The following is a 15,570-nucleotide window of genomic DNA, read 5'->3' on the forward strand; positions in this document are numbered from 1 at the left end:
TCACTTTCTGGCCACTTCTGTTATCTTTATTTTAGAGCAGACTTCCCCCAACCACATGCCATCCAGATGTTGTTGTTGTTGTTGATTAATTAAGTCTGTATGCCGCCCTACATTCATAGATTTCAGGGTAGTTCACAATATAAAAGAACAACATAAAAAAACACAAAATACATAATAAAAATAAGAACAGAAACAAACCAAAAAGTCTCCCCTCCCACAACACATTTTAAAAGGGCATCGGATGTCAATCAGCCAAAGGTGTGTTTAAAGAGGAATGTTTTCACCAGGCACCTAAATGTATATACAGTCATACCTTGGTTTTCAAGCAGCTTAGTTTTTGAACATTTTGGCTCCTGAACGCCACAAAACCCGGAAGTGAGTGTTCCGGCTTGCAAACTATTTTTGGAAGCTGAACGTCTGACGGGGCTTCCAATTGGCTTCCGATTGGCTGCAGGAGCTTCCTGCAGCCAATCAGAAGCCACACTTTGGTTTCCGAACGTTTTGGAAGTCAAACGGACTTCTGGAACGGATTCCGTTCGACTTCCGAGGTACGAGTGTATAATGAAGGTGCCAGGTGAGCCTCCCTGGGGACAGCATTCCACAAACAGGGAGCCACTGCAGAAAAGGGCTGTTCTCGTGTTGCTACCCTCCAGACCGCTCATGGAAGAAGAACATGGGCCTCAGAAGATGATCTCATATGGAGAGAGATGCTGCTTGAGGTATTGTGGTCCTTAGCCATTTAAGTCTACAACTTCCAGAGATCCTGTTCATTGGTCACGCTGGCTGGGACACGAAGGCACCAGGTTGGGGAAGGGTTTTTTAAAGACATTTTACAGGAAGATGGCTGTGCTGCAGACCACCAGCTAAGTCTTCACCAACCACTCCCCATGGGACACAGAGGCACCCTGGGGAATGAAGGTGGCAGGTGGCTGGAGCAGGACTCAGCCAGTGCTACACTTCACAGCAAGTCCAACCTGCGCGAAACATTTGCAAAACAAAACAAAAATAAATAAAAAGAGATGTTGCAGCAACCAGCTTCAGTCCCATACAGATGTTGGGGGACCAAGTGCTATAGAGCCCCATATTATGTCTTGAAGTTTGGCCTTATGAGTGCCATTGGCATGATGGTTTGAAACTGCGCACTAGGGTGATGAGTCCGCTCACCCGTTTTGGTGCCGCAGCATTGCAGAATGCCAGAGGCTTCACCAGGGCCCCAACGAGGGAAATGGAACAGTGATGCCCTTCCTGATAGGCCGTGAGGGCTGTCTATCAGTAACTGGATCCTAGCCTGCACCTGGCTTTGGCTAATGGGGCTGGGGCTGCACCAGGGGGCAGAGCCGATGGAGCAGGTAGGCTTCCCTCGGATCCACCCCTTGCCCATTTAAGCAGCCAGCACCTGGGGCATTACCTGTTTGTTCCTTCACCAGGTTTGTTCCTTCACCCTCGGTTTAAGCTGATAGTCAATGACTTTGCTGTGGCTACGGCAGTCACCATCCTTTAAGGAGCCGGGTAGGAATTTGCCCACTGGGCTAATTGGCATGGACCTCCTGGTTTTGCCCACCTCATTGCAATTGTCACAACTGGTTGGGCATCGGGGCAATCCTTTGTTTTGGATGGAGGGGAGGTTGTAGTCTCCGCCTGCCCCTCCAAACGCTGGGGTTTCCCTTTAAAGTGTTACGGGGGAGTGGCCATGTCTGCATGTCTAGGCGGGGCCAGGGCCAAGGGCACTCCCCCAGACAGTGGTCCCTGCAGGGGTCACCTATTTGATGTAAATCTTAGGAACCCCCATCTGGACTGACCATGCATCACTTCCGGAAGGCGGGCCAGAAGTATTTTGATTGCCCCAAGCCCAAGCCAAGCCTCTTTCATTGATTGAAATTGAAATACTTTATTGTCACTTGTACAACTTGTATACAGTGAGATTACACGAACACCCCCCACTCAGCTCTTTTAGTCTTACTTCCCCTTGTTTACTGACGCACACCCACCAAACCCAAAAGTCAGTTGCCCTGTCATTATCTTTTCATTCAGCAACCTAACAGCCCACGGATAGAAGCTGTTCTTTACCCTGTTGGTGTGACTAATCATGCTTCTATATCTTCTGCCTGAGGGCAGGAGATCAAGAAAGTGCCAGCCAGGGTGTGAATCATCCCTGAGAATTTTCCTCACTTTCCTGAGGCAACGTTCTTCCACTATTTCATCCAGCGGATTCACGGGACATCCCAAAATATCTTGTGCCGTATTCACCACCCTCTGTAGACACTTCCTATCAGTTGATGTCAAACCAGCATACCAGACCGTGATGCAGTATGAAAGGACACTTTCTATTGTTGACCGGTAGAAGGAGATCATGAAATGTTGATTGACATCGTTCTTCCGCAATACTCTGAGGATATGGAGTCTCTGTTGGGCTTTCTTAACGACCTGGGTTGTATTTATTTTTCAAGTAAGGTCTTCACTGAGATAAACTCCTAGGAATTTAAAGGAAGAGACTCTTCATCTGTATTCAATAAAGTTGTGGCCTGTTTTGACCCCAAACCCAGCCTCATTGGTCTCTTATTTGCCTGGTTGGGGTATGGGAATCCGGTGCCTGGTCCTGCAAGTAACTTGATGCCATTTACCCATATGCTAGGTTTTAAAAACTGTAATGAATTTGATGAGTTTTATTAAAAATGTACTGTGCATGCACGCTCACATAGCATTGTTATGGCTATGCCATCTTGCCATTTGTAGTTTTTCTTTTGCTCAGTTTGCAGCCAAGGCTCCGGCCATGCGGCAAGCAGATTATAAGAACTTCTGCATCACTTGAGCGGTGAAAAGTTCCAAGGACAATGCTCTCAGGGTGAGATTACTTGGATGAGAAAGTATTGGAAGCTTGCAGAGCGCAACCCTATGCATGTTTTCTCAGAAGTCAGATTGCCTCCAGACTGTCAGTATTTTGCAGGAGGGATTCAAGAGCACAGCAGAAATATAGGTTTGCACAATTCAAGGGAGAGCTCTGTTGCCTTGGCGTAACAAATCCACTTAAAAATAAGTTAGTTGCAGTTAGGAAGATGATAGGAAAATGCACTTCAGAATGTGGAGTGAGCGGATTATTTACAGGAAGATGTGTAATCCTGCAATCATTTCAGGATGAATATTCATTCCCTTATAACCTCCCCACAAACAAATCACAATGAAAGCTCAGTAAAGGCCAGGCTTCATCTAAGTATCAACTGACTACCATCCTTTACTATAATTAGCTGACCACTGGAGTGGTCTAACAAAGGAATGGTTTTTCAGCACTGCTGTCCTAAAAGTGCATATCAGAGAATCAAAGAATTGTAGAGTTGGAAGGGGCAACAAGGGTCAATGCAGGAATCTTTTCCACAAGATGGGGGTCGAACCCATAACCTTGAGATTAAGAGTCTGATGCTCTACCAACTGAGCTATAGTCATACTTATTGCTGGAGTAAGAAGTGTGGGGAAGCTGATGGCAGCAGCAATAGACCAGTAAAATATAAGAGAAACACAGCAGTGCAGGTCTTATAGGGTTCCTTTTATGATGGTCATCTCTATTGCTTTAAAATGTGATAAGTCATGCCTGATGCATTGTGGTCCCCTCCCACTCATTCTGGTGAGCAGGACATTGGACTTCTGCCCCCAAGTACAGTATTGTTCTGATGGCATCACAACAGAAACCCCATAGAGGCAGCAAGAGGCAGAATAGGCCCTGGGCTACAGTTGAGACCAGAGAGGGACAGCAGCTTGTCAACAGGCAAGCATTCAGTACAACAGACCCCCTGGTACTGAATCTGAATTATCCTCATTTCATGCCACAGGTTGTTCATTTAATACCACGGTGGCTGCGTAAGAACAAGGCTGATAAAGTGCATTATTTCACACTCCTCCTAATATCACTTCATGTTGCCATCTAGCAAGTCAGATGTTGCATTTCTAAAGCAATAGAAAGTCCCGGGAGCTCCAGCAGGGATTAAAATAAGCTTAAATAAGGAGAAAGCAAGATCTGTTGAATTTAAGAGTGAGCTGAAAGCATCCAAGCGCTGTTCTGATGACATATAAATTTATCTTTCAAAACGACTCTCTGCACAATTTTCAGAACTGGTGTTACAGAAGATATTGAAGCTTTTAAAAAAAATACTTCATGTGTTAGTCATCCTGATCTTTCCTTCATGAACAACTGATATGTACTCTAATGAACCTTCTCCCCTCTTAAAGTCACATATCCCTTTTAAAAGGGTTTAAGGGTTTCCTATTTGGGTTTTTCTTCTAGTGGTAAAATGTGCACTTGAGGTATAATCACCAACCTTTTATTAACAAGGAGACAATTGAAACCTTATATGGTGGAGATGCGTGTGTGCATTGACCACAAAGTTTGGTTCAGACTCTAATTTGGTGCTCCTTAAAACAACCTAACCCAGCAATTTAGAGGCTCCCCAATTTACTTCAGGGGTCCAAGCTTGCCTCATTTCCTCTGCTGCATCTCATATAAGGAAATAAACATGAACTAAAGCTTTTTTAAAAAAAAATTTGAACAAAAATGTGTGTAATTTTGAAGCATTGTAGCCCCTAGACTGCCAGATTGCAGACAAGATGATCCATGGGGTTTTATGTTGGAAGATGTGATTCACCCCACTCCACCGCTGGACTTGACTTTAGCTATGGCTATTTTTAGTATGGCCAAACTGGATGGAATTTGCAGGCATGGTTGCCCCTTCTGAGAGCATGAATCATGCCAAATTTCAGAAGGATAACTGATTTCTCTACAAGGACAGCAATTACAGTTTGGGGGTGGGTGATGAGCAAACCACTTAATCTCCCCATGTGTTTTATGGACCATTGTTCTGAAAAGAGCAGATATGAAGGAGGTTGCCTCTGGATAAGAAAACTGCTGGATTTCAGGCAAATAAGTCTGGGGACTTTTAAAGCTGATTTTTGGGTAGGAAGACCAGATGATGATAATAATATTTAATAGTAAATTTTATTTATACCCCACCCTCACCAGCCAAGGCCAGGCTCAGGACGGCTAACAACCAATAATAAAAACAGTTGAATGAATACAACTTAAAAACAAGATTAAATACAACATTAAAACAATTAAAATTAAAATGCAGCCTCATCACAAGAGGAGAAAGGAAAAAGAAAGGGGGGGGGGAATCAAATTGACTCCAAGCCAAAGGCCAGGAGGAACAACTCTGATTTACAGGCCCTGCAGAAAGAAATCAGATCCCACAGGGCCCTGGTCTCATGAGACAGAGCGTTCCCCCAGGCCGGAGCCAGTGTTGAAAAAGCGCTGGCTCTGGTTGAGGCTAATTGAACTTCCTTAGGGCCTGGGACCTATTTATGGACCTTAAGGTCCTCCGTGGGGCATACCGGGAGAGGCAGTCCCGTAGCTACAATGCCTATGGGAAGCTCAAAAGCAGAACCTGGGTGAAACAGCACTAATTCCACTTGCCGTTCCTAGCAAGTGGTATTCAGAGGCATAATGTCTCCCACAGTGGAAACAGAACATAGTCATTATGAATAGTAACCATTGATTGCCTTTATTCTCTTTTAAAGCCATCCAAGTTGATGATAATCACAGCCTCTTGTGGGAGCAAACTCCACTGTTTGCGCACTGAGTGAACTTTATTTTTTCTGTCATGAATCTTCCAAAGTTCAGCTTCATTCGATGGCCCCAAGATTTTGTATTATAATTGAGGGAGGAAAATATTTTTCTATCCATTTTCTCCACATCAGGCATATTATTGACAACCCCGATCACGTTCCCCCACCCACATATTGACGTTTTCTTCCTTAACCAAAAAGCGTCAAAGGTTTGCTCCAACCCTTTGAGCATTATGGTTACCCTTTTCCAGCTCTACAATATCCTTCTTGAGGTGAGATGACCAGAAAGACACACAGTGTTCCAAGTACCGTCTCAGCATAGATTTGTATGATGGCATTCTAATATTGGCAGTTTTATTTTCAATCTCTTTGCTAATTATCCTTAACAAGAATTTTGCCCTTTTCATAGCTACCACATACATGGCCAACACATTCATCAAGCTATCAACTGACCTGGGGCATTCGGTTTTCCATTTTTCTCTGCTAGGTGACAATGATTTATTTATTTCTGGAATCCTTATAATAAAGCTATGTTTGAGCTGCTAAAAGACATATTTAGTCATTTGTGAAGAATGATGTGATAGAGGAAGATAGTCTGGCTACAGATCAGGAAACTGGGAAAAGAAATATACAGATTATTAATCATGTCTGGATGACTTACCTTTAAACCTGGGATACCCCAGTATAGGATGATTGCTGGGATGTGAATAAATGTTAGGAGAGGATATATTTATTAGATAAAACAAAATTTAAAAATTCCTTCCTGTAACCCCTTAGAGACCAACTAAGTTAGTTATTGGTATGAGCTTTCGTGTGCATACACACTTCTTCAGATACACTGAAACAGAAGTCACCAGACCCTTATATATAGTGAGAGGGTGGAGAGCGGTATTACTCAGAAGGGTGGTGGGAATGGGTGATTGGCAGATAGGTGTGGTAAACCTGTTGACGACTGTTAACAACTGCAATTGGTCTTACAGGAAAAAGCAAGGGGTGAGATGGCTAAAAATAGCTTTATCGTGTATAATGAGATAAGAATCCAATGTCTCTATTCAGACCAGGTCTCTCCATGGTTTTTACAATCTTGTAAAAGGTAAAGATAACATTTTCTCATCCAAAATACTTGTTGAAGAATAACACATACAGCAGCTTTGTTCAGGCAGGCTTAAAATGGTAATTCAGTTACGGAGACATACTTAGAATCATAGAATCATAGAGTTGGAAGAGACCACAAGGGCCATCGAGTCCAACCCCCTGCCAAGCAGGAAGCACCATCAGAGCACTCCTGACATATGGTTGTCAAGCCTCTGCTTAAAGACCTCCAAAGAAGGAGACTCCACCACACTCCTTGGCAGCAAATTCCACTGTCGAACAGCTCTTACTGTCAGGAAGTTCTTCCTAATGTTTAGGTGGAATCTTCTTTCTTGTAGTTTGGAACCATTGCTCCGTGTCCACTTCTCTGGAGCAGCAGAAAATAACCTTTCTCCCTCCTCTATGTGACATCCTTTTATATATTTGAACATGGCTATCATATCACCCCTTAACCTCCTCTCCAGGCTAAACATGCCCAGCTCCCTTAGCCGTTCCTCATAAGGCATCGTTTCCAGGCCTTTGACCATTTTGGTTGCCCTCCTCTGGACACGTTCCAGTTTGTCAGTGTCCTTCTTGAACTGTGGTGCCCAGAACTGGACACAGTACTCCAGGTGAGGTCTGACCAGAGCAGAATACAGTGGCACTATTACTTCCCTTGATCTAGATGCTATACTCCTATTGATGCAGCCCAGAATTGCATTAGCTTTTTTAGCTGCCGCGTCATACTGTTGGCTCATGTCAAGTTTGTGGTCAACCAAGACTCCTAGATCCTTTTCACATGTACTGCTCTCAAGCCAGGTGTCACCCATCTTGTATTTGTGCCTCTCATTTTTTTTTGCCCAAGTGCAATACTTTACATTTCTCCCTGTTAAAATTCATCTTGTTTGTTTTGGCCCAGTTCTCTAATCTGTCAAGGTCATTTTGAAGTGTGATCCTGTCCTCTGGGGTGTTAGCCACCCCTCCCAGTTTGGTGTCATCTGCAAATTTGATCAGGATGCCCTTGAGTCCATCATCCAAGTCGCTGATAAAGATGTTGAATAAGACCGAGCCCAAGACAGAACCCTGTGGCAACCCACTAGTCACTCTTCTCCAGGATGAAGAGGAACCATTGATGAGCCCCCTTTGGGTTCGGTCAGCCAGCCAGTTACAAATCCACTGAGTGGTAGCATAGTCAACTCCGCATTTTACCAGCTTCTTTACAAGAATATCATGGGGCACCTTGTCAAATGCCTTGCTGAAATCAAGGTAGGCTACATCCACTGCGTTCCCTTCGTCTACCAGGGTTGTAATTCTGTCAAAAAACGAGATCAGGTTCGTCTGACATGACTTATTTTTCAGAAATCCATGCTGACTATTAGTGATCACAGTATTCCTTTCTAGGTGCTCACAGACTGTTTGCTTAATGATCTGCTCCAGAATCTTCCCTGGTATTGATGTCAGACTGACTGGGCGGTAATTATTTGGGTCCTCTCTTTTCCCCTTTTTGAAAATAGGGACAACATTTGCCCTCCTCCAGTCTGCCGGGACTTCGCCTGTTCTCCAGGAATTCTCAAAGATGACTGCCAGTGGTTCTGAGATCACATCTGCCAGTTCTTTTAATACTCTTGGATGCAGTTCATCTGGCCCTGGAGACTTGAATACATCTAAACTAGCCAAGTATTCTTGTACTATCTCCTTAGTTATTCTGGGCTGTGTTTCCTCTGCTGAATCATTTGCTCCAAATTCTTCAGGTCGGGCATTGTTTTCTTTATCGGAGAAGACTGAGGCAAAGAAGGCATTGAGGAGTTCAGCCCTTTCTGTGTCCCCTGTTTGCATTTCACCATCTTCTCCTCTGAGTGACCCCACTGTTTCTTTGTTCTTCCTTTTGCTACAAACATACCCATAAAAGCCTTTTTTGTTGCTTTTAACCTCTCTAGCAAGCCTGAGTTCATTCTGTGCTTTAGCTTTTCTGACTTTGTGTCTACACGTGCTGGCTATTTGTTTGAATTCCTCTTTGGTGGTTTCCCCCCTTTTCCATTTTTTGTACACATCCTTTTTTAATCTTAACTCAGTTAAAAGTTCTTTAGATAGCCACCCTGGCTTCTTTAGGCACCTTCCATGTTTCCGTCTCATTGGTATTGCCTGAAGTTGTGCTTTTACTATCTCCCTCTTAACAAACTCCCAGCCATCATGAACTCCCTTTCCTTTTAGTATTACTGTCCATGGGATCTCACCCAGCACTTCCCTAAGTTTTATGAAGTCGGCTTTCTAAAAGTCAAGAAATTGAGTCCTAGTATGCTTGGCTGCTCCTTTCCACTGTATAGTAAATTTCAGAAGAGCATGATCACTCGTGCCTAATGATCCTTCCACTTCTACCCCACTAACCAGGTCATCAACATTGGTTAGGACCAGATCTAAAATGGCTGTTCCTCTTGTTGCTTCTCCCACTTTCTGGACAATGAAGTTGTCTGCAAGGCCAGTGAGGAATCTGTTTGACCTTATGCTCTTGGCATAAGTCTAGCTTAAGATGGAATCTGAGCATTGGACCTTAGACTTAGCCTCTGAAAAGGAGAATGTGCCCAGGCAGGTAAGAGAATATTTATGGCTACGCCCTCCCCCATCACGGCACAGTGAGAGTGTCTCTCACAGTGTTCTCTCTAGCAAATTTACAGGAAAGCTCCATGAGCTTCAGCTCCTATCATGTGCCTATCTAGCAAGACACGAATTGTTGGTTCGAGTGCATTTTAAATATCCCACAATGATAAACAGGGTAAGTTCACACAATCTATTTACTGGGCCTTTGTAAATCGACAAGATATTCATTCTCTCCACTGTGCCAAGGATAGCCTAGGCATTCAATGAAAATTGTTGTGTGAAAGACCCATACAAGTGAAATAGAGAAATGTCCATGGTTGAGTATCTGAATGATCAGGTATCAGTCAACATGGAACACCCATCTCATATGTTTACACTGAAGTGTAGGTGGGTTCCCACGGGGCAAGACACAGCGATAATGGCAAGAACCATTATTGAACTACATCAGTGGAAAAGACCCTGATGTTGGGAAAGATTGAGGGCACAAGGAGAAGGGGATGACAGAGGACGAGATGGTTGGGCAGTATTCTCGAAGCTACCAGCATGAGTTTGACTAAACTGCGGGAGGCAGTGGAAGACAGGAGTGCCTGGCGTGCTCTGATCCATGGGGTCACGAAGAGTCGGACACGACTAAAAGACTAAACAACAACAACCATGCCTGACATTGGCAGCTGGCATGCCTGTGTACCTGCTGGAGCTCGCATATATAGAGAAGACAACTGCTAACCAGAGAGACCCAATCTGATCGGTAAAGCAAAAGATGGTTGTCACTCTTCCACCTCACTGAGAGAGCGAATGAGAGGGAAGAGGACAGAGGTGGAGGATAATTGCTGAAAAGAATAAACCATGGCCAAGATCTCTTTCATGCCCCTCTTTATATCTCAAAGAGCGGCATTTTTACAAAAACAGCAGTGTGAAGCCAATCAAGCATTAAGTCTGTTCCATCACTAGATCGTGTGATTGCGTGTACTGCACAGACGTTCCAGAGACCTTCCTTTTGTGTCCGTGATTGATAGCAAGGCATTTGGAGGAATTTAGAGGAAAGAGGGTTTATTTCATAATGTATTTTCTAAAGGGGGAAAAATGAACCATAATAGTAGGTAATCATCTGCTTGAATGGGTGGATTTACATCTTCAGTGAAAGGGCTAAAAGAAATGCCGCAAAGATGCCCATCTGTCTTTAGGTTTTGTTTTTTAAATTATTTGCCACAGATGTCAAAGGATTTTTTTTTTTTAAAAAAGTAAACTAAGCTATGGCAAATATGTTCCTTGCACACTGGGGTTGATTTGTAGATTTCATTTTGCCCAAACTGCATTTGAGATACAAACAATTATATCCAGCTATTACATTTTCTTAGACCTTGCATTTGAAAGCAGCCTTCAGTTATCAGACCTTTTAGCTTCATAGGAAGCAAGGTTTGTTTTGTTTGCTTTTGTTTGCTTTTGCTTCTGCACAAGATACAGAAAGCAAAATGTCATGTTGCATGCCAACAGACAAGAGGTAGGGCTTATACCTCCCCACTGTGCAAGTCACTCACAGTGAGAAACCTCAGAGAACTTTGGTGATATCTACATTTTCTATGGATGAACATACTGTTGCAGAACACTTGGGAGTTCTGCATGTTGTTGTTGGTTTTTGTACTTATAAAACACCTTTTTTTTCCTAAGCACTGTGCACATATTAAAAGATGAGGGCATCCCTGCCTACATGCTCACAATCTAATAAATAAGATGCAAAAGGAATAAGAAGGGAAGAGGAAAATGAGTATTGGAATAATTGCTCCCACACTGACCAGTGGATGGAGCCAGACTGACTTTGGCACTACAGTGGTACCTCGGGTTACATATGCTTCAGGTTACATAGACTCTGCTAACCCAGAAATAGTGCTTCAGGATGAGAACAGAAATCATGCTCTGGCAGCGCGGCAGCAGCAGGAGGCCCCATTAGCTAGAGTGGTGCTTCAGGTTAAGAACAGTTTCAGGTTAAGTACAGACCGCCAGAACGAATATAGTACTTAACCCAAGGTACCACTGTATGCTCTTTCTGGGAGGCAAGGGAATGCTTTCTCTGAATGTGGATCTTTTTGTAGCGGAAACAACACCATTCAGGCACAGGAAAGAGCTATCACCAGATGGGCAGCAGGTAGGGCAGAACTTCAAGGTTTGAAGGACAAAATAATTGAGGAGGAACCTCTGCAAAAACAAAACAAACCCCTCTCCATTGAGGACTGAGCCTATCCAGTAGCCACAGAATGCTCACTGACAGTTGAAGTGTGTGGCATACAAAACCAGGCAGAGGGGAATTGGAACGGAGGTTTTTTTGTCTTAAAAAAATGATTTTATTGTGTGTCAGTAGTTGGTTTCCATATTGTATCGAAATTAGTCAAAGTGGTTCACTACAAGTAGTATATAATATTTTAAAAAATAACCTATTTGTCTCTGTGCATACACCAATGATTATTTATTATTCCATTTATTATTATTGCATTTACATCCCACTACCCCTCTCCGTTTGCTTACAAATACAAAACCCAACATAAAAAACAAAAGTGATTTAACTGTTACCATGCAACTTAGCAAACTAAAAACAACAGCAAAACTCAAGAAGAGCAGGTAGCTAGCCAGATCATTCTGATTGCAAACATTGGATGGCTACACTGGCTGGGTCTGATGAAAGTTGCAGTCTAAAACAGGAGGTGGAGGGAAAGGGAGCACCAGGTTTGAGAAGGCTTTTGCAGACACTCACCATCATTTCCTTGCAGGTTGAGAAGCTGCCTGATCTCATCACGTGCTTTTCCCTTGGCTCCTAAGTGGATTGTTCCGAGGGCCAGCAAAACTCCAAGTGGAGAATAGAGAATGTTCTCATTTTTCCGGGAGACAGAAAGGACCCTGGACAAATCCACTGCCAAGCGTGCGGTGCTTTCAGCCACAGGTTGGGAGGTATGACTTCTGGTGAGGTGGATTCCGGTGACAGCAAGGAGAAGGCTTGGAAGCAGAGCTCTCCTCATTGTACTGCAGAATGTTCGGTAGCTCCTTGAGCTGTTGAATTGTTGGAAAGGAGGTTTAATAATGCATAGTCAAATTGCTTCCATTCCCTTTTAGGAATTATCCTCCCCCCCCCCCCAACACAATGAAATCTTCACTTAGATTTTGTTTCCAGAATAACCTCATACAAGAGACTGCTATTTTCAGAGTACACCCTCCCTTTTGGAAGGGGGGTACCTTTCCAGCATCACAAATCCTTATCGTACAAGCCATTCTGCTGTCTGCAGGGGACTGGAGGAGGAAGGAAGGAATTGTAGTGTACATTTGCAAGACATATTATGTTTGATGTAAGCAAGTGTAAAGGGTGTAAAGGGATCAGCAATGAGAAGGGGAATAAAACACCCTGTCATAACATATAGGTAAAGTACCCCTGGACAGTTAAGTCCAGTCAAAGGTGACTATGGGGCTGCGGCGCTCATCTTGCTTCAGGCCGAGGGAGCTGGTGTTTGTCCACAGACAGCTTTCCGGGTCACGTGGCCAGCATGACTAAACCAATACTGGCGCAACAGAACACTGTGACGGAAGCCAGAGTGCATGGAAACATCATTTAACTTCCTGCCACAGCAGTACCTTTTTATCTACTTGTACTAGTATGCTTTTGAACTGCTAGGTTGGCAGGAGCTGGGACAGAGCAACGGGAGCTCACCCCGTTGTGGGGATTCGAACTGCCGACCTTCTGATATATACTAGTGGGGTTATGACCATATACACAGGTCTTGGGGTTGTGGTGGATAGGAACGTAAGAAGAGCTCTGTTGGATCCGGCAAAAAGTCCAACCCTGTTATCGCAGTAGCCAGCCAGATGCCTATGGAAAGCCTGCAAGCAACAAACCTCTTTCCACTTGTAAGTGTTACCTTTGTACAGTAGGCTGCTTTCAACACCCACTCACCCACTCACCCACTCTATCCAAACAAGCAAGAGGCATTGGCAGAGTTCAAGGGCATGTTCCAGCCAGGCAAAAATGCTTGGGGTCCAAAGCAGGACCAGCAAGGGCTGTGGCTTGCAGAGAGTTCCAGGTAAGAGAGGCCTGAAGGGGAGCATTTGGCCTCTGGGTCTGAGGTTCTCAACCCCTGTTCTAAACTACACAGGACTTCCTTATGAGTAAACTGCAGGCTTGTTTAAGCCTCTTACTATTAGATTCCTGATAAGTCCCCTTATATCCCTCTTAAAAGAATGAACATGCTACAATCTTGTTTAAAGTATAGTGGTACCTTGGGTTAAATACTTAATTTGTTCCGGAGGTCCATACTTAACCTGAATCTGTTCTTAACCTGAAGCACCACTTTAGCTAATGGGGCCTCCTGCTGCTGTCGCACCGCCGGAGCACAATTTCTGTTCTCATCCTGAAGCAAAGTTCTTAACCTGAAACACTATTTCTGGGTTAGCAGAGTCTGTAACTTGAAGCGTATGTAACCTGAAGCGTATGTAACCCGAGGTACCACTGTATATAAAAGAAGTTTACTCACATAATCAGTTCACAGTTGGATCCCTGAAGGCAGACTTAGTTACAAAGTATATACATGTAGGTCTATCCGATATGGAAATAGTCCCTTTCTCCTCTGAAAGCCAACAGAGCATCTCTAGCCATAAAGCTGCTGGTCCAACGAAGGAGGAAGTCAAAGAGAGAGAGATGGCTGCGTGCCTTGTCCTTTTTGTTACCTGGACAGGTGAGGTCATGCCCACGTCTAGTCACATGCAAGAGGAACTTCCTCTTCCGTCTCAGCCCAGGAGGAAACAGGAAGTTCCGACTGGCTGAATCAAACATCCCCCTGCATGTCCACTCTAGGAAAACAAGGAATGTTGTATTTGACTGCTACTTATGTATCACATCCCACATAAACTCATTTAGAACTGGTCTTTTAAGATTCCGCTCAGTGGACAATATTCAGTTCCAAAGGAACAGCCACCTTCCTTCCACAAATGCAGTTTCTCTGACAAAGTAAAGCTTTCTTTCCCTTATGCTCTATCACCAGCGCCTTTATCGCACCCATAAATCAAAGATCCATTTGAAAGGCAGAGCGAATACAGACTCCTACGCCGTGTTAAAAAGGTGATGGAGACATTTTCATATCCTCATGCAGGGACGATGTCTGCAGTCGCAAGCTGCCAGCAATATTTATTCTGAATGGCCATTTAAGACACTCCCAACATAACTTAATTTTCTTTTCCACTGATGGAAATTACCGTGCTGGATTTCCTGGCATCAATGATCAGCAGTGCTGTTTTGCCACTGATAATTAATGGTTTCGTGGTAAATAATGGATGCAGCTGCAGAGCCATTTGGCACATCCGTAATGTGAGGTCTGCTTCCCGGCGTTAATGAAACTGACATCCCAGCATAACCTGTGTTTAGGGTCAGTCAAGCTGTTTGGGGAGTAGGCGAGTGGGCAGATAAAGAAGAAGAAGAAGAAGAAGAAGAAGAAGAAGAAGAAGAAGAAGAAGAAGAAGAAGAAGAAGAAGACAGCCCTCTTGTAGCATTGATCAGTTGTATAATGAAAGTGCGTGTTATGCAGGGTGGAGAAGAGCTATACTAGGACTGAAATACGTACATTTGCACTTGAAAATTCTCCTCTGAACATTGGCAGGGGGTGATGGAGAAGGGGAGAAGAAGAAGAGGAGGAGGAGGAGGAGGAGGAGGAGGAGGAGGAGGAGTTTGGATTTGATATCCCGCTTTATCACTACCCTAAAGAGTCTCAAAGCGGCTAACATTCTCTTTTCCCTTCCTCCCCCACAACAAACACTCTGTGAGTTGAGTGGGGCTGAGAGACTTCAGAGAAGTGTGACTAGCCCAAGGTCACCCAGCAGCTGCATGTGGAGGAGCGGAGACACAAACCCGGTTCCCCAGATTGCAAGACTACCGCTCTTAACCACTACACCACACTGGCTTTGGGTACAGTTCGGAGTAAAGTGGCAGGAGAGGAGAGGGTGAAGCACATAACATAGTGTCACATTTTTTCCTTTAAGGCTGTCTCCCAAATATTTTCTTTAAGCCATGCCACTGGGCAGAGTATTAATATTTATGTATTGCATCTATATCCCACTTTTCCTCCAAGGAGCTCAAGATGGTCACATGGTTCCAACCTCTCTTCATTTAATCCCCACAACAACCCTGGGAGGTAGGTTAGGCCAGGAGACGGTGACTGATCCAAGGATACCAGATGAGCTTCATGGCTGAGAGGGGATTTGAACCCTGGTCTCCTAGGTCCTACCCCAATGCTTTAACCACTAAACCACACTAGCTCTCTTTACAGG

At 44.1% G+C, this 15,570-nt stretch overlaps 1 protein-coding gene across 2 annotated transcripts in view; it reads right to left on the reverse strand.

Moving 5' to 3' along the window:
* SERPINI2 (serpin family I member 2) overlaps positions 1–15,570 on the reverse strand; it is a 51,967-nt gene that overhangs the window by 33,997 nt on the left and 2,400 nt on the right. For both annotated transcript variants that reach the window (XM_081862624.1, XM_081862623.1), the window contains exon 2: positions 12,020–12,312. In XM_081862624.1, coding sequence (XP_081718750.1) covers positions 12,020–12,312 — 293 coding nt within the window. The remainder of the gene's footprint in view (positions 1–12,019; positions 12,313–15,570) is intronic.

Source organism: Podarcis erhardii, assembly GCF_964252035.2.
Source record: "Podarcis erhardii genome assembly, chromosome: 5".
Classification (NCBI taxonomy): Eukaryota; Metazoa; Chordata; class Lepidosauria; order Squamata; family Lacertidae; genus Podarcis; species Podarcis erhardii.